Below are 25,215 nucleotides of genomic sequence, written 5' to 3'. Positions count from 1 at the left end.
ACACATCCTGCTACATGCAGGATTTAACAGATTATTTTAATTACGCTTTGCTTTAAAAGCCGTGGTTGAGGAGCAATGGAGAGCTGTGTTTACCAGTTCACTGGACATACTGTATTGGCCAACCCAGAACACACGGAGGATCTTTGCAAACCGTTTTTGTTTGTTTTTTTTTTTTTTTTTTTTCCATTAAACTTGCACAACGGAAAGCTCACAGTTTTACATCCAAAAGGAAAAAAAATGCTCTGGGCGACAGCTGCTGAGCCCGCAGTCCATCGCACATGCTAACCTCTGAGCAAAATCAACGGTTGTGTTGCTTGCATAAGGAATCAGGTTCTCAAATAGCAACCTGTGCCACTGAAGTAGAAATAAAAATACATATATATTTGTTAATATATATATTCCTTATGTATGTATATTTATTTTTTTATATATATATATATATTTGGAAGAGTTAAAGAAACAATTTATATAAAGACTTTCAAAATACAAGCGCACCAATCTGCCTGTAAAAGCCATAAGCTTGCAGACAGGCTGCACGCAACTATAAAAAGCGCACATTGCAAAAATCAGTGCTGTGGATACAAAACACCACCGCAAACTCACTCCGTGGCAGCAAAAGAACCCAACCCCCAAAAGTTTTACCTACGTTACCATGATCACTCCTCCTTGTACCTGCGGGTACGCGGAGGTGGGACCAGTTAATTCTGTCCCGGGAAGCAACTGCCTAAGCGTTACAAGTAGGAATGTTAGCATTGTTGCTTTAGGTACAAAGCTTCGTACGTTGTGCCTTAACGGGATCTGTTCTCTTCCAAGCTAGGAAACGGTCACACGCTGTAGGCTATGGACGTTTATTTCAATCCAGATCTAACCAGAGAAACTCAGTATTAGAGCTGGATTTAGAAGCGAGCTGAGAGAAAGTACGCTAAAGCAGGAAAAAAGGTCTAAATTCATTAATTCAAGCTTTGCAGGGCCCCACTAAGATTTTTTTTCTTTTCTTTAAGGGGCCATTTCTTGGGGATATAGTTTAGAATTAACTGTGAGATGTTAAAGCATAACCTTCATTTTTACAGTGGCTCCATCGATACACACTCTTGCTACGTACCAAATGGGAACTCGTGCGGTTTAGCTTAATCCTCTGGCCAAGCGGAGTAATAAGGCACTTAGCGCACCGCGAGCGGAGCGCGAACAGCTATTCCGTGTTCCTCCCTACGGAATGGCGTGTCATACGGCAATAGCCACCCAGCCCTTTAGCTTTTTTATTTGGTGCTAATTCTTGGTGCTGAGTAGTGCTTTGGGGACTGCTCTGCTGCCTTTAAAATTCTAAACCCGAAATATCCGTCAAGGCCAGGCTTCCACAGCAAACCCACTTCTCACCACGCCTGGCTTGCGTCACTCCTAGAGCCTCGGCGGACCCAGGGAAGGGACATCCATTTCACTTGACATTATTAACATGCTTGAACTCATAAAATCACAGATACCGGTATCAGTAAGGAGAGCAAAGTTATCTGTCAAAATAATGTTTCTAAGAGTTTTAAAAATGAGTGGAAATGTTTTATAATGGCCCCGATGCAATTCCTTTCCTCGCTAGGTCGATCAGAGCTTTCAGCTGACTTCAGAGGTGTTCAAGGATACCAGGCAGTTTTAGAAAAAAGTACAGTTCCCATTTGCAATGAAGGAACCAGGGGTTTTAGAGCCCGGCACAAATCAATAGACTTGTAAGCTTTCACAATGGCTATACACTTGCCCCATTTTAGCTGACAAAGTTTATCATGACAACTACACGGAAGAGAAAGGCAGCTGTTGGAAACGGACTACTAGCGTCTCTCTTGCTGTCACAAGACACCAGATCCTGGCACGGTGGCTAAGCCCATCACCAAAGAACGGTGTGATTCTTTGATTTACTTCATTAAACTTGAGGAGCGGACAACTGAAAAAGCTTTCCAATTCCTGGCCCTACTTCTAAACACGCCCTAACTGAGGCACATAAATCCACACTATAGGACTATAGGATTTGCAGTCAAAAAAACCAAACCCCGTTGCTTCCCTCAACCACATTGCAACTTCTCCCCTTTTTTTTTTTCTTCTAGCAAACACATGACAAAGAATTTTGCTTTATGGGACTGTTCTTTTACCCATTAATTGGTTCAAGAGTTTATCTAAACAGGATCATACAGGTCTTCCAGATAACGGAGATACACATTTCATATAGTCTGACATGTATTTCCTTCTACACATGCACGCATTTGTCATTTCACCTTATGCCAGCTGCTCATCAGAGCAGACGAACGATGGTATTGCTAAGCTACCAACATCATCATCACACCAAAGGAACCTGCGCGACTGCAACAAGCCTGCTTTGCTCACTGTCCATCCCTATTTTCAGTGGCGTTTCCTCAAGTCTAATTATGACGAATTCTCTGTAAGTGCACAGACGCACACCGGCAGCCCATCTCCTAGCCAACCAGTACACACCGTTTCACTCGCGACCTGTTTGTCTACCACAAGTGTCTGACGGCAAGACAAACAAAATTATTGACGCTATTACTTTCAGCATGTTACAAAGTCAATTTTGACAGAAAACTATTAGCAATCTATTCTGCAATTATTGCATTGAACTGATCAGGTGGTAAATCCGCTAATATAGGTATTACTTCCCAAGCTTTCAGAATATATAATTGGAAACAAGTGTCACGCTTAGATCAAAAGAACAAATGCTTTCCAGCTCTGTCCTGAAAGTCTAGTACAATTTCTGCTTGGTCGGTTTCTTGCTCTTCCCCAAAAGAAAGCCAAAACACAAACGACCGTGGCTTTTGGATCTTAAGGAAATTCCTTACTGGATCTCCAAGCCAGGCTGTTAGAACCACAGCCCCAAGAGTAATCCACTAACCAGGGCACAGCCTCTGTGCTGCGTGTGGCAGCAGCTCCACAGCGTGGCCACGTTAACTCCGTACTCATTGGGGAGGTTTTTTAACGTGCGGAACCAGCCAAAGACCAACGCACGGCCTTCCTTGTGCCGTACAGGGAATGGGGCAGGCTAGCTCTGTCCCAGAACATAGGCGTATTTCTAACACAAGCGTTTCTAGGAGAAAACCACAGTGCTGCAGAGACAGCTAACACAGAAGTTATGTACCGCAGTTAGCAGACTAGGCGAGTACTGCTCAAGGCTGAGAAATAGCCCCATGTAGTCAAACGAAAAAGATGACGTGAGTTGCCCATACTTTTTAAACAGCTATTAACAACTATATGCCCAGTTATTAAGACAAAGGAAAAAATACTTGTCCTGTCATCGCTTTGAGTATGTTTTGCCAGTGTTTTTATTTGGGCCCCCTCTTGGGGTTGGAATCTTGCTTCCTGCGGAGGGAGGTCGAGCTTTTGCTCCTGAAGGACCTGGTTTCCTTAAATAATGGCCACCTATTTTGCCTGTGAAGAGAAAATACGGATCATTATTGCAAGCACATCTAGTCCCAGTCTTGAATTTTATCTCCCATTTTGATTCTCAAGATGTATTAAGTCTGAATGACACATACTAGCAACTAGAAGTTGGCAGGCATCCAGCCTGAGGGGCGCCTCGTACCTACCAGGAGCCACAGGCCTAAACGGTCAGGGCTCCTTTCCTATCTCTAGGAAATCGCTCTGGAGCTTTAGCTGTATCCAGGCAGGATTTAAGTTCCTTCTATGTTTCCAAATTCTAAGCAGCAGCAAACAAACTAGCATTCTCATTAGCAAGTAGAAACAGCAAAGCTGAAGACAGACAGACAGACACGATTGTAGGTCCAGTTCAAGACTGGAAACTGTTGAGTTTAACCGCATGCCCTTATGACAGCTGAAAGAGACAATTCAACAGTTCTTTCCAGGAACTTGGAGACGTTGTGAAACGCAGATATGAGCAAAGCAGATATCAGACAGAGAAGGTTAACTCTAGCGACGACCTGAACAGGCAGCGGAATAAAGAACTCCAAAAAAAGTCTGAAGGAGGAAAGGTTTTGGATGTTACAGGCCAAAAGAGTTTTGGTGCTGCAGGCAGTGAAAATAGCTTGTTTGTTTAACTTCTGTGTTCAGGAAATAAAAGGATTTTGCATGTGCTTCATAAATAAAGACGACTGTTAAAAAAAAACCAAACACCTGACATCAGCATCAGTTTCTCTTTGTTGGTGAAGAAGCCACACAATCATAAATTCTGCCTAGCTCCTGGGTCTGAATTGAAAAGGAAAAGCAGTACACAGCACTAACTATTCAATTCATCTTGTAATTAGGATTAGATTAGCATCCTCTGATTGGACATTAAAAGCTAAATCAGGATCTCGGTTCTCTGTGTCAGCGTTGAGGAGCTTTCCAGAATGTTAACTGTTTAGTATCACCGCGGATTGTTCTATTCACGGTCATGCTGTTATGCGGAAAACAACCCTGAGCTGATCAAATTATCAAATATGCCAGTTTCCTCAATCAACTGACCTAATGCCCTCGTTTTGAAATTATTGTTATTGAATGATTTTGAGAATTTGCTCCCTAAGTATCCTGTAGTCTATACCAGCATAAGAAATATCAGTTAGGTTACACAAATGCAAAAAACGTGTTGAACAAGTAATTAAGAGCCAGCTTGCTCTCAAGGATGAAATACTTTTCTTAAGTAACGGCAACATAGTAAAAAGCATAATCTTTATTATCATAAAATAATATCTTACCAGGCTGCAGCAGAAGAGTTTTATTTATTGTAGATAACCTCCGTTGATTCATTTTACAGCCATTTTTGCCCATTAGGTGAGATTTCCAGGCCTAAAGTCAATTAAAAAGAAGTGATATTACAATACCAGCAAAATTAGCTGATCTTTTATCTAGTCACTGTGTATGCACATCTACTTTTTAAAACATGGGGAAAATGAGAGTTGTATATAGGCTTTACGGCAATAGCATTTTAATCCACTCACTCATAAAAGCATGAGCACCTTATGACTTACTAAGTGAAATAAATTAATATGTCCTTTTTTTTTAATATAACTTAAAAGATACATCACAATAAAAAACCCCAGCCAGATCCTAGAAATTAAAAGCAAGTGACACTCGTTTTCTTTTTTAAATTTTCTTAATTAACAACTGAGTTAAGTCAGGAAAAAACAATGTACAAATAATATGGAAAATCTTTTCATCTATACATATTCTAAACTGAAAAAGCGTGGGCATAACTACTAGGTTATGATAATAGTTAAAGCATTCAGCAACCCGAAGGAGTAGGAGCTGCTATTACAAGAAAACATGATGGCCTCTGCAAACTAGAGGCTATGTGAAGTTTCTTACTTACAAGAATAATTTGGGCAGAAGCAAGGAAAAAAAAAATCCAACCACCACATACGTTTCTCAACAAACGTTTGAGATTTGGTTACAACATTTTCTGAGCTCCTCATGCCGGGCAAAGCAAAAAGGATTTGGAAAAAAACCTTGTTTTTGAGAACAGAAGCACTACTCAACAGTCCCACGGAAAGGAAGAAAATGACCTAGATTACGTATCAGCCATTGACATTGAACTGGGTCTAATACTCAGTATAGAGTTGTTGGCTGCCTACTGGATAGTCTTTTTCTGAAAATTAAATCACACAGAGAACTACTTAAATATGTGCATAATGTAGCATTAGATGATTCATATAAAAGACTGAAACAGATGTGTTAAGTATTCTCTGAACAAATTGCTTTTTGTGTAATACCAATACATATTTTCAATTGCTGAAAGCACATTTTGGAGCTGGCATGTCCGAGATTTCATAGCATTAGGCAGTTACAGGCAACAGCATGTAGAAATTAGAGAGAGGCAATCTCAGCTCTCTTGACAATTATAGCGGTTCTTGCTTGCTTTCTCCATGTCAATTTTTTCTTATACCCAAATCAACAACATCTTAATCCTGGATGCCTTGTTGGATGTGCTCAGTCTTGCTCCAGTATTTTAAGCTGCATAATGTCACTCCGAACCCTAGGGCTGACAAGCAGACTCTCAGAATCTGGTAGCAGTTGGGAATTTGGAAAGCTGTAAGGTGTATAGCTGCCTATGCGGGAGGAGAAAGACCGACACCAAATAGCCCGTAGCCCTGTGGCTCCCACATACACCTCTAAGGGTGGAAGACCCAGGTTCAAATATGGTCCCCAGAGTGCGAGAGAACCATTATAGACCCCAGCAATGATCCAAGCAAGTTCGTAAGTCGTTGGGTGTAAGTCAGCGTTAGAAGAGCACATGAATTCAGTCCCAATGACATAACAACATCAGACCAATCTGGAAGGCAGTCTTACCTCCTCTCCTGGGGAAAAGTTGTCATGGCACAATGGGCAATGGTTTGCCACATTTTCTGGTTTGGCAGCTGAAACGATTAGAAAAATAATGTAAGAATTGCGAAGACAGGTGAATTTCAAATACAAGAGGAGAGCTTGCACAACAAAGAGCATACAACTACCCCATGGCTAAACCAGCTCCTACCCTATTATCATTAACTGCTCTCAAAGAAGTCCCGTGTTTATCATCTACATCAAAACAAGATCAAAAGGAACGATAGGGCTTAATCTGCAAGGATGAGGTAGAGGCTTTCTGTTCTCCTCACTCATCCTCCCCACATGCATTCATGCAAGCAAAGCATTTCAAACGCTGGGCAACTCAAGACATTTATTCCCAAAGTATTCCCTCCTGAGGATTTACTCAGATTTCTAAATCCACAGCGCAGTACCTAAATAGAAGTGGTCTGACTTCCCAAAGGTACAGAGTATTTGAAAGTCTGACTGACTCGGCCTTTGAAGTTCAACCTTCCTGTTTGAAACCACTCACCATTGCAAGTCTTGCTCTTAATATGTTTGGGCAGCTCATCTTTTGGAAGGGCCTCACTGCACCGCTGACATTTCCCGAAGCTGTCCTTTTTATCACAGTCCATCAACAAGTGCTCTGTCAGGCTTGCTATCTCCACCACCTGCAAGAGAGCAAGAGGCACCCAAGACGATTTGTACTGTACTGACTAAATAAGAATAGTATTACGAAAACTGGTTATGTGACTTTTGGAAGTTAAATCTCACTTTCCAAAATGACAAAGGGAAAATGAAATTTTAGTCCAGTTATTAATACAATTTATAATGCTGCTCTTTTTGAAAAGCACTACCCAAGATCAACACAGTTGTGTTCAGAATTCATCTACCTTAGCATTAAATATCTTATAGCACCTTAAAACCAGAATAACAACAGCTGGTGTCTTGTAGTAGCTCTAAAAAGTTTATGCCTAACCTGTTTGCAGTGCTCACATCTGGTTAACATAGGGCAGCGTTTCCAGTAATGGAGATCCAGTCCTTCCTCTGTGAATGATTCGTCCCTTTCACCGCAAAAAATACATAAGCTAGGAAAAAAAAATACAAACATTAGTAAGGTCACAGAGTGAAATGGATGAACCCTGTTTCTTCTGTTAGAAACTATTCTGAAAAATAGCTAATATCTCGGTACACCTTATTTTCCCTATATAGTGTTGACCTTAGGATAGGGCATGAACAGATACTATTATATAATTTATGGTAAATACAACTATAAAGCATTTGTTCACATAGAAGACATAATTCCACAAAAGCACCAAGAACAGCTCACTGAAATTGGCTTTCATGGCTCCAGAATTTTCAAACGCTTTCTCTACGCCCTTATCCCACAACATGCAGGAAAGCTACAATATATCTTTGCCTTATTATATACCCGTCGTGGAACATTAAACTGTGGCAATTTCTTATCCCACAAGCCACCACTCAGAAACAAGTTCAAGGTCACGCTATCCAAGAACTTAAAAAAATCAACATCCAGGATTGCCTGGTGATAATTCCAAATCTGTTAGAAGAGATTTTCTTTTTCATTGTTTCAATACTGAAGGTATTAGCTTTGATCTACTGGAAAAATGTCATTAATGTTATTAGCTTGCAGGTTATACTACATGCTTAAGGTGATTAGAAGCTGCTCATCTAACTTACTTATCCAGGTAATTTGCAACAGAGGAATGATCACCTCGAACCTCTGCTGCTGCAGGCTGTGGGCTTTCGTTTACCCGGTAACCTGTAAAAAGAGAACTATTAAAAAAAAGATCACATTTTAATTCCTTTTTGTGCAGGCCTAGAAATACTGCTTCTCTGGGTCTTAACAGCAAAGAACCTAACAGAAGCACAGCATTGCCGTATCGGCAAACAAGCACTGAAAGACAACATACCTGTAGGCACTGGGGAAACTATCGCTTTAGCGATCTACAACAGTCAAATATTTTAGTGATTACTTGTACATGTAGTAAATGATTTACCTCAGGTGGGGGAGAAATCTAAAGCGGTTTCAAGCCAAGCCATACTAATTTCTTATTAGAAATTAACTGGTTAGCTGATGGTAAATTTTCTTTCGTGAACTTAATGGTTACCTCTATGGCAGGTTGAGACTCAGCCAATCCGAAGCACTTGGGCATGTTTTTAACTCAGATAATTCAATAATCCATTCAGCTTCTACAGTGTTTCAAAGACATAGTGAAATATCTCCACGTTTCTTAATACTATTTGAAACTACCTACCTTGATTCTTTGGCTTCTGAAAATCAGATTCTTTCTCCTATTGAACAAAGGAATTTACATCAGAAATTTCCTTAATGACAGTGGTGCTTGCCAGGGAGAAAGAGAACAGATTATATCCTGATTTTTCTCTAGAATTAAAAGCTTAGAAGCAGAGCCAATGCATTACAACATTCGTGCCTCTGGTCCTACAGCAAACCTCTTGGGTACTGAGGCAGCAATCTTCTGAGGATGGAACGAGAGTCCTAACTCCTGGCATTGGGGTAGCTGCCTACCTTCCCAAGGGTCAGGTATAAAACTGAATGGATGTGCAGTACAGCATGCTTCTGGAGGGCTGTGACACACTCAGTACAATTCCAGCTGGTAAAGAAACACTTAGACCTCTAAAACACTCTCAAATTTACCATATGATAGACAAAACTGTTATAAAAAAGAATCCAAATTGTATACTATGTTAAGAAAAACAACCCCCCAAATTTTAGGCTGGACTGCTGAGGATGAAAGTCAGTTAGTGTATGTCATGGAGTCTCTCTCTCTCTTTTTTTTTTTTTTTTTTTCTTTTTTTTTAGTTTATAATGAGACAACAGTAATGTTAAGTATCTAAGCTTGTGATACCTGAGAAAAAGAGGATTAAAAAAAAAAAAAAAACAAAAACCAAAAAAAAAACCTCAAAACACCCTAACCTTTCCAGCTTGAACTTCTGCTTGTATCTCCTTTAGAGCTGCCAGCTGACCTTGCAGAACTTTTATTTCTTCCTTCTTCTGTTTCTCTGCTTGTTCCGTTACTGCCTTTCTCTGTGCCTGTCAAGAAATACTCTTTCAATTACAAAAAGTTTTTGAACCATCTGTCATATAGAAGAGATTGCAAAACACATCAGCATAGAACAAACGGTCAATGCAGTACAAGAAACCTCCTGCTCGGCTAAATGACTGGTCTGTTACCGTAACGCCTCCCTCCCCCAGACTCCTCTGTACGAACCCCAAAGAAACACATAGCATTTCCTCTGTGCTTACTGTTTCCAAGGCCAGGCAGCACAAAACAGTATATATTTATCTTCCAGAATGGTTGTGTGTTATTTCAGAAGTACCACCTCTGTATTCTTTGTAGGCTCTATGCGCAAGCGTGAGTGTATGTTATAAACTGAACACCAGCTTTTTACACTAAGTAATGTTAACAACACACCTTAAGATACTCTGCTACGCGTGTCATTCAATGGCTAATGCAGCTATGGAATCAGTATATCGCTCAGTCGAATGCAACGTTTAAAGTAGCTATGTATGTTCTACAATCTTATTACATACCCTAATGCCAGCTTCAGAAAGTTTACCGTCTATTTTAGTAAATCCGTCAAAGAGCGTTTTATAGAGAACAGTCTTGCGAATGCTTGCATCATCTGGAGGAAGATATTCTAGTATAGCAGCCTTGTGCTTCCTGTACATATCAAAGATAATCCGCAAGGCTACATCACGAACTTCATAAACTCTGTGTTCCAAAGCTCCCGTTGCAAACTGAAAAGGAAAAAAAAAACAAATTCTACCTCTATCTTCCCACAAGTTTTTTAAGGACTTGTTTTATTAGCCTAAGACAATTATTTCACTGTAGTGGGAGAAATCTTCATACAGACAGTTTTTTCCAAACACTTTTTGACCCAATGATTCTTTTTTTCTGTATTGGCATCTCGCTTCCTCACAAGGTTGTGTGTTGTCACCTCCAAAAGGCTCATAAATTCTCTTTAGTAATTCACCAAGCACTCCAAAACAGACAGACAAGCCTAATAAAACAGCAACAACAAAAAAAGCTTCGTGTGCTGTGAACTCAGACTCCTACCTTCATGACGTTGCTGATGGTAAACCCAGAGTTTTCAGTTCCCATGTCTTTCAAGAGGCATTCCACTAATTCCACTTGACTCATTGCCAGATGTGTTGGGGAGTTCGGTTTGAATGGTTGAACCAAATGAACTGGAACAATCTGAAGAGGTTTAACTTCACTACACAGTGCCATTTCCTATAAACGTACAGAGAGTCAGTGTGCGTGTAGGAATGCTAAATGAGGAGAGTGAACTGTCTTTGCAAAGTAGGCTTGTTCTAAGTTACCTATATCAAGTTAAGTAAAAGGAAATAAGCCTTCCGTAAGAAGTAGCTGCTCATTTGTTACTTTAGCAGCCAGAAATTGCTTGCAAAGGCTTTAAAGAGAAGATTATACAGATGTTTGGTCTCGCTTTTGGCATCAGAGAAAAAGCTACTGAGAAATCGATAACATCTCAGACAGGCTCAGATGAGTTACAGAGCTGGACTGTAAAAAAAATGTCAAGAACTCCATCTTACCCCGAGCTATCTGAGGGGGAGGTAGATGAGAAGTGTCACAAAGGATACACGGTCTTGACATTGCAACAAGATGAACTTCAAGACTGCTTCAGAAGACATACGTCACCTTGTAATTCCTCATTCTATTTTGCAAAGAACCTTAAGGACTAAATTCTGCTGCTATTCAAAGCTCAGTGTTTATTTCTTTGCTGGTAGCAGAATGTTTAATAACCCGAAGCACCCCTCTCCCAGTTCCTGTCAGCTCAAGCAGACGGCGGTGTCCTGCAGCCCCTCTTCCCGAGGGCCAGACGCAGTTGTCACTGGGCTGTTTTGGACACACCGATGTCTAGAAAGAGGTGGCACCTTCCCTAAAGAACTGCTTATTCAGGCAGGGTATCATCTATTAGCAGCGATACAAAATAAACACATTTTCGTCTCTCCAGGCCATGCCCTGTCTACAAAAATACATTTGTAACCATTTTCTCATTTCCTTTCCTATTCAATTACAAAAATCTATTATAAACAAGCCAGGCAGTAGTAATAAAGTAACCTGTCAGCCTTGGGGTTCCAGTGACACACCAGACAGTTCACACAATAACGCTGTTAAATTTTACTTATATCTACAGCGAAAGAAAAGTCTTTTCCCTCCATGTGTGGATGCAAGCAAGGATAAGTAACCCAGTGCCAGTGACTCACTCCCCTCCGCTCCTGGGACCGAATTAACACATTTGCACAGGGAATTACTGTTCTTTCTTCTAAATTCTACTGGAAAAGAGAGCCTGTAATCCTCTTGCAGCTATTCACAGCTGCTCTTTGCTAACACTGAGCAAGGAATGAACTGTGTCTTTAAACGGGCATCTTTTTTATGCTTTTGCTAAGCTGACTTTCAGAAGCTGACTGTCAAAAATGCAATCAAATCGCAACACAGCCTGAGGAGCACGTTGTACCTTCTCGCTCTCGTCTCTGTAGATCACTTGCAACTAAGAAGAATGGAAGAGCTACACCCTCCTCGCGCCTGCAGCAGCAGCTGTCTCCCCACGCTGTCCCCCACAACAAAGGTGACGATACGCGGCCAGAAGAAACACTGCAAAGATACTAAGTTGGTGCTACCACTTTGCCTTCCACATAAGGCGTAACCCTTTACAGCAGCAGACTATGGACCTGAAGTCAAGTCTGCTTAGATGTTATCCACCTGTAAGCTCTGTGACATCCTCAATGCAAATCGAACTGTCGTTTGAAGAAAAACACCTAAAAACACCTACCTGAATAAAGTTAGAAGCCACAAGGCGAAGACGGGATGAAGAGTCTCCTGTTCTGGAAAGCAAATTTGGAAGCGTTTTTTCCACACAATGAGAAGTTTCTAGTTTTCCTAGTTTATGTTTTGGTATATATTGGGTAATGATCATTTTTAAAAGTTTCAGGGAAGCTTGAAAAACCTAAGTTAAAAAGAAAAAGGAAACACTGAACAAAAATACCACACAGATCCCTGCTTTCAGACAATATTGTAAAATCTTTTCTGTAGGTCTAAAGAACAGCAGCAACAGGAATCTAGAATTACAGTAACACTTAATGGAAGCTACTTCGGATAGCTCTCTTGCAGAAAACATGTTGCTAGGGCTTAGGTGAAAGGCTTCAGAATTTGTTTTATAAAGAGCAACACAGCTCTTGATGTTTTTTCTTTTCTTCTTGTTTAAGGCTTATTTGAAGCCTAAGTCTCCTTAGGCTAACTGTAGTCTCTCAAGCTGGAAAAGAAAACTTACTTCATTGCTGTATTTCAACTTTACAAAAGAAAAAACCCCAAAAAACTCAAAAGGCTCAACCACACTATGCATTTACTGCATCAGCAGTTGTTTCTCAAGCTCATTACTCAGCCCAGGGCAGTATTTTCCATGCTGCTGAGTGCTAGACAGTGCCCAGTCCTTGATCCTAACTAAAAGCTGACATTTCAGTTGTTTTTGGTTTGGGGTTTTTTGGTTTGGTTTGGTTTTTGGTTTTGGGATTTGTTTGGGTTTTTGTGTTGGTTTGTTTGTTTGTTTTTAAACTTACTCAAAAGTAGTTTTACAAACTACCTGTTTACATTATTTAAAGTGCATTAACCACACGGTTCTACAATTTTTGCTGTTAGTTCTTCACTGGAGCATTCCTTATCAAACATATTACAACTTACTGACGACACTATGTCTTTGATGGCTCTCCTTACAAGAAAAACGGCAGCCCTCAGCATGTTCTTTAAATCATCCTTTGGAGTGTTTACCGACATTTCCATCAGCTTCTTATATACAGCCAGTAATGCATCTTCTCGATATGACCAAGTTTTGGAATATGCTCCTGAAACCTGAACAAAGAACAAGTTTATCTCTTAAAAGGTCAATACGGACACTTCAATATTTATTCAACATTTATATACAGAAACAGCCTCAAAAGAACTTATGAACTTAAGCATGAAATCCCCAGGAGTTTCCTACAGGAATTTGGCTTTTATTAAAAGCACGTTTTTTTGAAAAACGATGAGTGAAATGGATTAACAGGTCAGGCTCAAGGAACCATTTCAGGTACGGTAATGGTTTCTCTCACTACAAAAGACAGTGGCAAGTTATGGGTATCCTGGTAGGGTCCGTATCCTAAAGCAGTCTACCAGGCACTATCTGCTTAACAGCTCATCAAGTAATCAATAACAAAAGCTACAGCATCATATAAACATTGAAAACAGGCACCCATATATCCAAGGTCAATTTTTAATCTCAAACTTTTAAGTAACAGCTCTGAACACATAAAAATCATATCAGTAGGTCTTTGTTGACAGAGCACATATCAAATCAACTCAATAATCACAATAATCCATGTGTTTATTTTGTTGTTCTTTACCAAAGCTTCTCCAAAAACTTCAATAGCAGGGCCGGCCTCCCTCAGGGCCTTCTCAGCTAATGGTTCTGGTTCCCCAGTAATGACACTTCTGGGAGTATCACTGATGTCCTCTTCCGTCATCTCCGGCTCCAGGTACGCAATTGCTTCATCAAACTGTTTACAGATAACTGGAAGAGGTCTCTCATCATAAGGTAAAAATTCAACCTAACAGAGAAGACAAAATTTGCTATTCTAGAAATGGCTTAAATGTGAAGGTGTTTCATCACTAATTGGATTCACCTCGATGTATTTTTTCCCCTGTCAAAGCAGTGCCGCTTTGCAATTAAGTACAGATGTTGAAGTTCCCATAATGAAGAACATCACGAAGAAATTAAATTAGTGCCTGTGAATAAAACTTATTTCTTGTCTATAGAATACAATAAAACACAAAATGCCTTCTGTGGAAGCGCACACATCTACAGAAGTCACCTGTTGATAGGAAGTCAGCAAGTCATGAAGCTTTATTTGGTAAATTATTTTACATCAACATCCTGTTAAGAGAGAATTCTACTGCTACTAGAGTCAAAGCGAGTCTTCCTTAGCTTTGCCAAAGGCTGGAGCAGCAAAACCTGAACATCAAGATAACTAGATATTATGATTTTCTTCCTCTCTTTAGAGATGACACCAAGACTCTTACCCTACAACCACATTCCAACGAATTCCCTTCCTGCTGTAGATTCATCCAACACAATCTCTCAGAAGGAGATTTATTAAGCCATTAATGGAGCAAGCAGAATTCAGCTTCCACTATATTGGCTGTGTGAGCCCCGATTAGTCATTTCATGTCTATTTGCTTCCATTCACCTATCTGTAAATCAGGTATAATTCCCTTCTACCTCAATCTCAACGAACATTTGCAAAAGCTTCCAAAGAAATTCAGGAAAGAGAAAGACCAATGCCAATTAGGAGATGGGCACTGCTCGGTAATACAGTCAATTTCAGATACTATATAAGCTATGAGAATAACCACAAAAGACCCTGTTGTTTTGGAAGGCTGAATACAATCTGTGATAGATTTCTGCAGTAACAGAGGTACACTACTCACATTTTCTTTGGGAAACGCTTCCCCAGAGGCTGTGGGATGAGTCACAGGAGGAGGAGGGGACTGATGGGGAACAACAGGATCAGTAGAAGTGGGATCTGCTGACTTCTCTTCCAGCAAAGGCTCTGCTTTCCACGGCTCTCCTTTTTGCAGTTCTGTGTGCTCACAAGGAGGTGAATTTGTAGCTTTTGGGCGCTGAGGATTGTCAGTATAAATTGCAGGCTCCAAAGGCAAGTCAGGTGGTTTTCGAGTCTGAGAAAGGCAAGGAGATTTTGTAAAGCAAGGCTAACGATGCACTAAAATCAGAGTTAATACAGCTGCAACTCTGACAGTTAACAAGATTCTGCTGCTTTCAAGTAAATATCAGACCTCACTCACAGACACGCAGTGTAATCATTTCCACTGGATGCAGTTTTATGAAACAATCGGAAAATAATTCTGTGTGGATGCGTGTGTGCAGAGGTTATGAAGCTTCCCGTTCTGAGAACAATATAAAACTATATTTTATCACGTTAATTCTGTATGGTTAGCTATGATGCCAGCATAAGCCTGTTATACCCCTTCAAAATGCACGAAAGTACCTCATGAACCTGCATCGGCTAGCCCTGAAATTACGCAAAACATTCAGGATTCTAATGTCATTTGCTTGAGACCCGAACAGTTCGATGTCATGTAATGTAGGGAGAACTAAGCATGTTCATAAAATGCCACGTGCAAGTCTTTGGTTAGGGAAATCTACAATCCAAATAGAAAACTTAAGATCCATATGTAATTGTCATAAAATACCTGTGTGGCAACTCATTCCCTGAATTTATTTTGGTTGCTCTGCCATTTCTGTTTACAACACCCACGTGACAAAGCCTCCTGAATTAGGAATAACAGTACTCACCATCAGCTCCGCATCCAGAAGGTTGTGGAGCTCCAGTTGCTGATACACCTTCAGGCGGTAGGCTTCCATTTGCTGTTTCTTCTTTTTAGCAAGATCATAATCCTCTTTCTCTACAGCATAGCGCTTCTCTACCTCATACCGTCCAAGTCGTTCCCCTACCTAGAAGACGGTGTAACAAGCTAGCTTGGAACCACGTTACTGTACATATGTACATGGTCCAGTATTTCCAGCCAAGTTATTAAATCAAGCTATCAGATTTTAAAATTACTATTTTGAAAATACACCGGAAACCATTACGATTCCACATGAACGCTAGGGTCCCTGATGGACCACCACTGTTTGGCTTAGGAGATAAACAGTCTTTCAAAAATACCTTTTGCAAGTCTGCGATGGCTTGTTTGAGTTTCTTGGCATAATCGTAGCGTTCACGATGGACAGCTTCGCGCTTCTTCTCATCCAGTCTACGTATTATCTGAGCAACTTCTGGATCCTGGTACATGTCAAAAGCCAAATCATCCAGAGGTGAAATGGAGTCAGGTTTCCTGAAGATAGAAAATGAATAAAATAAACTTTCAGCTAATCCAAAACAGACCAGGCTGAGTGCACATCTTCTCTTTTCTCTAGCAGGGAACTAACAAAATATAGAGACTGAGAACTACTTTAGACTGAATAGATGTTTTGCCGGAGTATACGGGAAAGAACATCCTTACCGAAGGTAAGTTCCATCTAAGGCAGGATCATCTGATTTAATTCCTAGGTAGTGGTCTATCAGCTTCTCTCTGGAAGGCTTTGCAGGGGGAGAAAAAAAATTTTAATGCACACTCACCAACATCAAGCACACATTCAGGACAGAAATTCTGACTTGCCACAATCAACATAAGCTATGCAACTTGTAATACTTATGTTTTGGGGCATATTGAAACAAGAGAATTTGGAGAGGCTGAAAATGCCAATTGATTACGTTTTATTTTTTGTATCCACAAATTAGGCTGAATTTTTGAGAGCTTTCTTGCTTTGAGATAACATTACATGGCAGCTCTGCTACAGCACAAAACTAGCAGAAGAAAGATGCATTCCATTACCCCAAGAACCCTGTAACTGAACACGTGTAGCAACAGTAAAAAGACGGGGATGCTTTGCACTTACAATATTATTGCTGTCATTACTGTAGTCTGCTGGATCTCCAATAACGTTTATAGCTACTAGGGCAACCTGGGATAGATTTAAAGAAAATGTAAATGCAGAAGGTCATTACATTTTCCATATCTTATGAAAACTGAAACAAAAAGCTTGGAACAAAAAAAAAAAATAGGACCTGTGGTCTCCAGGGTGGTATAGAAACAAAGAAAAGCACCACGTGCTAAAGGTACTTCATGCTTCATTAAAAATTTATTACCAAATCTACAGACCATATTGCACAGTTATCAGTTGTTCCCTTTTCTGGTCTGGGATGGAAGTGAAAAGAGTCACTGCAGAATTGAGGCAGTTATTTGCTTTTTCTGTATCAGCATGGCTGTACAACACCTCCACTTAATGCCACATCAGATCCTAAAGATTAAGCGTGGCTTTGTAGCGACCGCAAAGCTGTTCTCAGGGGAAGTACTTAGACTGTACAGCAGGCTCCGTGCTGAAGACAAAAACTCAGAATGAAAGGCAGCAATGGAACATGCACTTGACTCGTTTGTTCTGGGCAAGTTGCATGCACTTGGTCATGATTCCAAGTCACTTACCACCTCTTATTTGTAGTTACTGTTTTAAAAGAAACCAAAAATAAACCCAGGAGCTTTCAACCAACATTTTTAGCTTCTACAAATCGAGGGAGCAGATTTCTATGCCTGTCCCGTACTACTGAAACTTCATCTAGCTTACCAGGTAAGGACTTTTAACTCAACCTACCTGACCATATAAGTTGTATTTATTGACATAATTTTTATGGAAAATCAGCTTCAGGTACTGGCCAACTGCATCCATATACACAGATTTTAACTCTCGTGCTTTGAAACCAGTCTTTTCATTGTCCGAGAGAGGGACATAACTGAGAAGGAAAATGTAACATGTAAGCAGGGGAAACGTACAAATACACAGCTGTATTTTTGCTCCTCAGGTTAGCACTTTGATAAGGTTTAAACTCCCTCATAACTGACACAACGCGTGCCATCATCTGACAAGAGTGTTCATCTGCATCATGCCTCTTACACCTACGTCTTCAGCTTTGTTACGGATCTAAGCCAGTACGGAATCTCTTTACTGCTTGTAGCACAACGTATCAATGCTGCATGCAAAGCATAACGAATATTATTTCCTCCTGAGGCCCTTCTGTTAAGCTAATAAAACGCTTTAGAGTTTTTTGACTTACCCTAGTCTGTGAAACCTCTCTGATTGATAAGGAGCAAAGTATTCAGGCAAGCTTTCACTGATGTAGAACTCAATTTTGCTTGAAATCATGTACTGGTGAGCAAGCAACTGCAGTTTTCGTATTCGACATCTCTCCACCAACTGCAGAACGATTTCCTGTGGATACTGACAGAGTCTGAAAACATACACAACTGCTGAATCGTCTTTTTAAAGGTGACTTCACTTCCAACTTGAGTAACATTTAATTACGAACCTTTCTAAAGTTATTATAGGTTAACTCAGTATTACAAATATTGTAAAAAGAAACCAAAGAGTAGAGTAGAAACACTCTTTGCTTCATCGCATGCATGTGTATGTTATACATATCTAGAGGATATGCTGGATTTTTAATGCTAAGCCAAAGCAGTTGCGAACTCCAAGACTGACAAGAACAAAAATAGTTCCCTTTTTTTCTTTTAAAGGACTAAATGCAACGTGATGCCTTTAGGTGATAACCAAGGCACTTTTTCCCCAGGATAAGGATTCCATGGGATTAAAGTAACTTTTTTGTTTTTGTAATCAGTTTGGTCTGGGATGCTGTAAACTACTCTGACCATGCACGGTGCGTCTCCTGCTCATTTTAAACTCAGCGCTTCAAAACTACACACGTTCCTCCCGCTGGCCATACCTGGGTGATCGCCATCCGTTCACTGTCGGCGCGTGAACCATCAGCTCTTTTGCGCTGAAGCCATCTTCGTGTCCCGACCAACTCACAACTATAAAGCCGATCTTGTGTGGCATCCTGCAGAAGCGAGCTAGTCAAAGCAATGATGTTTCAAGCTTAAGATAATCCCTGAAAGGACAATAAAAGAACACTGAAACGCTACAGTCAAAGAATTCAATCCTGTGGTCCATCAAGTCAGTAGATGACTACAAACATAGATTTTCTTTAAATATTGGCACCATAAACTGCACCATGTTCTTATGCCGAGTGTTTTATTAGTACTTAGTGAAACGAGGGTTTAACTGACTTATATAACAGTTTGCCAATAAACTCAATTAAATCTGCTAATCCAAGATGGAGAGTGAAACTATTTGGGTTCCAAAACGCGCAGGGGAGCGACCTGTACCGTCCTCTGCGTGCCTGAGCCGACGGCAAAACCCAAACAATCGAGAGTAAGGTGAATTTAGCCAAAAGCCAGCTACCACCCTTCCGCAGCTACCCCGCGCCCCGGCTGCTGAGAGGGGCGGCAGCGGAAGGGAGGGGACCGCGGGCAGGACAAGCGCCAGAGGCCGCCGCTGCCCCCCTTCCCGCCGCGACGTTACGGCGTTAATTTCGGCCCCCTCCCTCCTCGCCCGGCCCCGGCCCCGGCCCCGGCCCCTTCGCCACCTGAGGCGGCGGCAGGCCGAGGCGGCGCCCCGCAGGCCGCGCAGGGGTCACGGCGCCGGCTCGGGGCAGCGGCCGGGCCGCGGACAAAGCCGCCCGGCGCGGCGGGGGCCTCGGGGGAGGCTGGCCCGGCCGGAGGGGATGGGAGGGGAGGGGGCCGGGGGGGAAGCGGCCGGGCCGGGCCGCACTTGCCTCGCTGCGGCCCCATCGCCGGGTCTCATGGCAACGCCGCGCCCGCCGCCGCGCATGCGCGCCCGGCCGAGCCGCCCCTCCGGGCGCATGGGCGGCGGGACGGGGCCGCGGCCATGGCGGAGCCGCTGCGGGCTTTCCGGCTGCGCGGGTGCGGCGGCCCGCAGAAGTTCGGGGTGGCGGCCGGGAGCCTGCGCGGGCTGCTGCGGAAGGGCTGCCGGCTGCTGCAGGTGCGGGCCGGGGGCCGCGGCGCGGAGCCGTTGGCGCGGGCCCGCCCGTCCCTCACCCGCCGCGGGGGCAGCTTCCCTTGCCAGGCAGCCGCCTCTGCCTCTACGAGGACGGGACGGAGCTGACCGAGAGCTACTTCCGCGCCCTGCCGCCGCAGACGGAGCTGGTGCTGCTGGGCCCCGGAGAGAGCTGGCGGGGCTGTGAGTGCGCCGGGGGCGGGCAGGGGCTGGGGGGGAGCCGGGGGGGAGCGGCGGGCGGCGGCGGCGGCGGGGCAGCGCCCGGGCCCGGCCGCGGTTCCTCAGCCGGCGCCGCCTCGCCCGCCTGAGCTGCAGGCGCCAGCGACATCGAGCGGTTCCTGGCCGCCTTCTGCACCCAGCGGGACGCCCTGGCCGCGGCGGCGCGGAGGCTGCTCTCCGACGAGCAGGCCCCCGGCAGGCAGAAGCTGCTGGCGGACCTCATCCGCAACCTGAGCGGGAACGCCCCGGCCGAGGAGAAGGAGGACGACACGAAGTGGTTTGAAGGTGCGGCTGCCGCCCGCGGGGAGCGGCGCGGGGCGCCGGGTCTCGCTCGGCTCGCGCCTGTCAATTTTACTGTTCTGAAAGAAAAGTCCTTTACAAATCTGGGAGTCCTTCGGGCTGGTGTGATTCGGTACCCGGTTGGGGGATTAGTTATCACTTACATTGGCATGCGTTTTTAAGCTTCTTTGGAATATATGCATATTTACTATCAGAAAATGGTAAAAAACCCCAATGTTCCCTATTGCTCTATCCAAGATCGCTCTATAATACTTTTTTCCTCATTAACACGGTCCTGCATTTACAATCTTTTAACAACTTGCTAATAGTATATTGATACGCTATAGCTCTATCCAAGATCGCTCTATAATACTTTTTTCCTCATTAACACGGTCCTGCATTTACAATCTTTTAACAACTTGCTAATAGTATATTGATACGCTATAGCTCTATCCAAGATCGCTCTATAATACTTTTTTCCCCATTAACACAGTCCTGCATTTACAATCTTTTAACAACTTGCTTATAGTATATCGATAATTTGCACGTATCAGCCAGCTAATCTTTCTTTATGTTTCCTTTATACTTTCTTTGCAAATTCCCCCTCTCATTCCCAAGTCATTGCTGCAGTTCTTCCTGAACGATTCCGTTTTCTTTTCACAATCTCTTGGTGTTCTGTGTATGCACACTAATGAGAAACATTTAACAACTGTAATACCAGCTACTGCTCTCACAGCAGATGCTCTGCACGGTCCTTTTAAGTGCTAAGAGCAGGGTAGTCTTGAAGCAGTAAAATAAAAATGGGAAAGGAAAAAAAATCTCTGCGTACTGAGTTTGTGAAAAGAAGGGAAAAATACCCAGCTAGGCAGAAGCCCAGCACTAGAAGTACTCCGTTACAAGACAATCTAACTCCCTTTAGGTCTAGAGTCTCGTTTTAAGAACAAATCAAGCTACATGCGATACAGTTGTGAAAGCAGAATACGAAGCTACATGAAAGAGGTAAAAGTTTCTGTTGAATGAACTTATTTTCAAGCTTCCAGTAAAAATAGTTCTGTGACCACATATATATAAAATGCTTTTACGGTGCAACGTATTGTAGAAAAGAGCCCCAGGCTGCTACAGGCATCAAGGAATGACTGGTTTGGGTTTTTTTGTTTTTTCCCCTGCCCTCCCTAGGTTAGTGGTTTTACTTCAAACGTTCATCCTACAGCAAGAGATGAGTATAAAAGGATAATTGACCTGATGTCAGATAAACTGAAATCTGTGAAATACAACGGATGCTACTTTGACAGGAGAGAGGAGGAGGCAGTCCGCCTCTGCACTGCGGAGGGATGGTTCTCTTGTCAGGTCAGTTCAGCCCTTCCTAAAGCAGAGGGTCTTGGTCCCAGCCAGCAGTGGCATGACTTGCAGTGACATTAGAGGAAGGAAACGGTTACCTGGATGCTTGCGTAGCGCAGTATCAGGTTTGGCGGGGTGATGTCATAGCATGCGTCATCTATCTTTGGGTAGTTAAGAGCAAGCGGGAGGACCGCGCTGGGGTGACGAGCGGCACGCCTGTCATTGCAGCCGTCTGGTTTTACAGGGGCCTTTCGACAGAGATGACTGCCCGTGTAAGCATTCGATCAACCCCTACAGTAACAGGGAAAGCAGAATCCTCTTCAGTACCTGGAATCTCGATCACATGTATGTACGAAGTATTAATCCAAACTTACCCGCTTCGTCCCCTTCATCTTAGGTGGGAAAGGCGTAGCCATTGAGTCTTTACCTCGTCCTTCCCCCCGCTGTGCAGTTAGCTCCGCTATCAGCAGTGCATTGTGACCAAAGATGCTTGGATGCTGCAGCTGTTTCTGGTAATATAAAATCCTGAAGACAGATCATAATGCTGTCTCTCATTAGCTGCTTTGCTTCTCTTCAGATTTTCTTTGTATGGAAACGTACCCTTCCTCACCACGTTATCCTTTGTGAAGGGTCCTCTCTGGCAAAAACCCTCAGACCCGTTTTCAGGCATTGTGCACTTGTGAAGCAAACAGGATTTGCTAAACTAATTTCCTCAGGGAAAAAAAAAAAATCATAATCCTAGTTATGGTGAAAGAATTCAAATTCTGCCTGGCTCTAAAAGGAAGATGGAGACTTGATTATTATGAAAAAACTTTTGATGGCAATATTGTTTTCTCTTTTGTGTACTGAAGAATAGAGAAGAAACGTGCTGTCGTCCCAGAACTGGCAGAAGCTGTCAAAACACGAGATGGAAGAGAAGTGAACTGGGAATACTTCTATCAGCTGCTGTTTACCGTGGATAATTTAAAACTTGTACATATTGCTTGCCATAAGAAAACCAATCATAATCTCAGCTGTGACAAAACTAAAATTTACAGAAAAAGGAAGCAAAACCATAAGATTTCATAGTGCTCTCTCTGGAAGTGACTTCTGCTTTTTTCGAAATCATGTCACGTGGTATCATTTTTAAATAGCTCTAGTTTCTTAAACAAAAACTTATTTAGGAGTCTCCGGCAAAAGAGACTTGCTAAGTGATTCAACTGCAGTCTCACAAAGCATACATTCATATCATGCCTAATTCTACTCTCCCGCCTTCTCGCTTACTACAAGCCTTCCTTAGATCGCACTGTGTTCGGTGCGATAAAATACAGCTGTGAGTCAGAGTATAAAAACGGGGCAGAGGCTGACACTGATTATGCCCTCCAGTCTCTTTCTTGCCGTGACAAATGTAGGTCCCAAACTCGCAGTACAGAGAAAGGAAACTTAGACAAAACATTTCTTAAAAACTAATCTGAGGGGACCTGCAGATTCGTATTTCTCTGAACATTAAGCCAAACAAAAAATACTTCAGGATAATTATTTTGCTCCGTGCCTTTTCCAGGTAGACAACCAGTGCATTTCAGGTATGCCGAAGGGCGATTCAGGACAGAGCCGCTGGCTCTTCTCTACCAAAATACCTGCTCTCATCCACGACCGCTCCATTTGCTGCTGCTTTAGACGTGCATCTCCTAGGAGGAGGAGCAAGGCCATGGCGTATCTTTGCTTCTGCCACCTTTGTTCTTTGTCACCTTTCCCAGTGATTTCCCTCTTCTTTCAAACAGTTTCTGCCTCTTTAGCTTGAGTTTGCTTGAAGCAATACAGGCAGTGTTACTGTGTAATAATCATGTTTACCTGCTGCTTTAGAGAATATTGCTTTTGTAAAACACATCCTACCTCAGGTAACAAAATACAAACGGATCAATTTTTACTTGATTTTTTTTTTAAACATCAGCTGATAGCAACTGAACTTTTAGGGACTGTCAGTGTAAACGATGGAACTTTTTTTTAATAAAAAAATTACCACCATCTTTCTGTGTGCGTATGTGGAGGCAGAGGTGCAGGAGTGGTTAATCAGGTGTAATATAGCATGGCCAATACAGCCTAGAAAGACTAAGGGCAGGGAAATGTGTTTATGAATGGAGTGCTAGCTGCTTACAGCTATGTAAATAACATTGCTCATCTCTAGGGAAGAACTCGGTTTTCCCCATATCATTGGTCCTCTTTCTTACCCGGGCAAATCCAGCTACTCCACACAGAATTGTATTAAGATATCACTGCTGTGTGAGCCATAACTTACTAGGTCTTGGAAATGCAGGAGCTTTGCTACAAAGAATATTGATTTACTTTAAACAACAAACTCAATCCCCCTCCGAAACATTTCAATATGAGAAGTAGGTAGGTGCATTTTAAATACAGGATTTCTAATACCAGTGCATTAAACTGATCCTTCCAGATTGCCTTACTGAATGCGCGTCATCGGTAACTAAGATGGAAACGCACGCCGCACTGTTTTGACATTGGGGAAGGCATCACAGCTAAGGTTCTGATGACAAACATAATGTCATCTGTATGGCACGCTCCCTACGAACTGAAAATCACCATTTTACACAGTGCTGAAACTAAAATGAGTGTCTGTGTGTGAAGACATATTTGCTAGAAAGAGACGGTAGCAAATATGGCTTTTAAGGAAAGCTGGGAGAGCTACTTCAAGATGGAGTTGTGCTGAAAACCATGAATGTGCTATTAAAAAATTAGATTTTTCTGTGTTACAGAATGAGAGTGAAAAGGAGCCAAGAAATATAGTTAACAGAAACAATGCATCAGCTGGAGTGGAAATGTGAATAAATTAACATGTCATGCATATACAATTTGTTTGGCTTACAACTTTTGAATGTTTAACAGGCTATAGCTGTAGAAATTAATATTTATTTAAAACATCTGCTGATAACATTTTGTCTATATTTTTAGAAGCATAGAAGAAACTGTTTATAACAATAAAGATCTGGAAGCTTACTGCATAATCACACTTTCAAAGAAGTATTATCATAAACATTGGGTGAGGGAACGGTGCCCGAAATCCTCTGAGGTTGCTCATTATTTTCTAAAAATGCAGGCCAAAATAACAAATTTGGTGGACTGACCCACATCCTTAGCAATCAATACTCATTCATCTACCGAGTCCGACAACCGAGAGATTTTATTCCTCCTTTATCACCACCAGTATATTTGTTTACGAAATTCCTATTCATAACCCTTGCAAGTTAATTGCAAATACTGCATGAGCTGCATTACACAACTATTAAAAAAGGCAATGCTTACAGCTGGGGTGGTGGAGGAGGGAAGCAGTCAGCTTCACGTGGTGGTGGTTCAGAGAACTGACATGCAATAAAAACGTACTTGACTTCCCGAGATGACCCCCGCTGAACTCACACTGACATCCACGCATTCAGTTTTGCCAGCAGAACTGCATTTCAGAGGTTTAATTGGTTCTGGTTTAGATGTAAACAATGCAACACAACTCGCACAACAGAGGCCGGTGTCCCCCTTTGTGCTGGGTCGTCAGCT

General features: G+C 42.3%; 2 protein-coding genes across 3 annotated transcripts; one reads left to right on the top strand and one right to left on the bottom strand.

The window, feature by feature from the left end:
• Nucleotides 1-520: 520 nt before the first annotated feature.
• Nucleotides 521-25,041, bottom strand: CEP104 (centrosomal protein 104). Of its 2 annotated transcripts, none has more exons than XM_082328847.1 (24): nucleotides 24,970-25,041; nucleotides 22,047-22,564; nucleotides 21,771-21,963; nucleotides 18,704-18,868; nucleotides 18,038-18,211; nucleotides 17,578-17,716; nucleotides 16,828-16,893; nucleotides 16,392-16,468; nucleotides 16,055-16,223; nucleotides 15,682-15,840; nucleotides 14,796-15,044; nucleotides 13,712-13,915; nucleotides 13,014-13,181; nucleotides 12,109-12,282; nucleotides 10,371-10,547; nucleotides 9,845-10,051; nucleotides 9,227-9,343; nucleotides 8,547-8,583; nucleotides 7,969-8,050; nucleotides 7,247-7,355; nucleotides 6,800-6,938; nucleotides 6,274-6,341; nucleotides 4,683-4,773; nucleotides 521-3,420 (listed from the first exon to the last, which is right to left on the bottom strand). In XM_082328847.1, exons 4-24 carry the CDS (start codon nucleotides 18,814-18,816, stop codon nucleotides 3,284-3,286), a joined length of 2,856 nt encoding a protein of 951 aa, XP_082184973.1. In that variant the 5' UTR covers nucleotides 18,817-18,868; nucleotides 21,771-21,963; nucleotides 22,047-22,564; nucleotides 24,970-25,041; the 3' UTR covers nucleotides 521-3,283. The 2 variants fall into 2 exon arrangements, with proteins under 2 accessions (XP_082184973.1, XP_082184972.1); XM_082328846.1 differs by lacking the exon at nucleotides 24,970-25,041 and adding an exon at nucleotides 23,289-23,358.
• DFFB (DNA fragmentation factor subunit beta) lies at nucleotides 19,695-23,676 on the top strand. The gene is made up of 7 exons (XM_082328848.1): nucleotides 19,695-19,821; nucleotides 19,893-20,019; nucleotides 20,152-20,340; nucleotides 21,254-21,333; nucleotides 21,511-21,681; nucleotides 21,917-22,017; nucleotides 22,524-23,676. The coding sequence occupies exons 1-7, from the start codon at nucleotides 19,708-19,710 to the stop codon at nucleotides 22,738-22,740; spliced, it is 999 nt and encodes a 332-aa protein (XP_082184974.1). The 5' UTR covers nucleotides 19,695-19,707; the 3' UTR covers nucleotides 22,741-23,676.
• Nucleotides 25,042-25,215: the final 174 nt, after the last annotated feature.

Source organism: Platalea leucorodia (genome assembly GCF_965183815.1).
Source record: "Platalea leucorodia genome assembly, chromosome: 17".
In the NCBI taxonomy this organism is placed as follows: domain Eukaryota; kingdom Metazoa; phylum Chordata; class Aves; order Pelecaniformes; family Threskiornithidae; genus Platalea; species Platalea leucorodia.
The sequence above is the reverse complement of the archived record's forward strand: the minus strand, read 5'-3'. Positions and strand labels throughout refer to the sequence as shown.

Bases quoted from the DNA above. Each gene is read 5' to 3' on its own strand.
- CEP104 (XM_082328847.1), bottom strand. From the start codon at position 18,816: ATGCCACACAAGATCGGCTTTATAGTTGTGAGTTGGTCGGGACACGAA. The intron at 6,939-7,246 runs GTTAGGCATAAA...GCTCTCTTGCAG, and splicing joins GATGTGAGCACTGCAAACAG to GTGGTGGAGATAGCAAGCCT. The intron at 4,774-6,273 runs GTAAGACTGCCT...AATTGACTTTAG, and splicing joins ACTTTTCCCCAGGAGAGGAG to GCCTGGAAATCTCACCTAAT.
- DFFB (XM_082328848.1), top strand. From the start codon at position 19,708: ATGGCGGAGCCGCTGCGGGCTTTCCGGCTGCGCGGGTGCGGCGGCCCG. The intron at 20,341-21,253 runs GTGCGGCTGCCG...AACTCCCTTTAG, and splicing joins CGACACGAAGTGGTTTGAAG to GTCTAGAGTCTCGTTTTAAG. The intron at 21,682-21,916 runs GTCAGTTCAGCC...CTGGTTTTACAG, and splicing joins AGGGATGGTTCTCTTGTCAG to GGGCCTTTCGACAGAGATGA.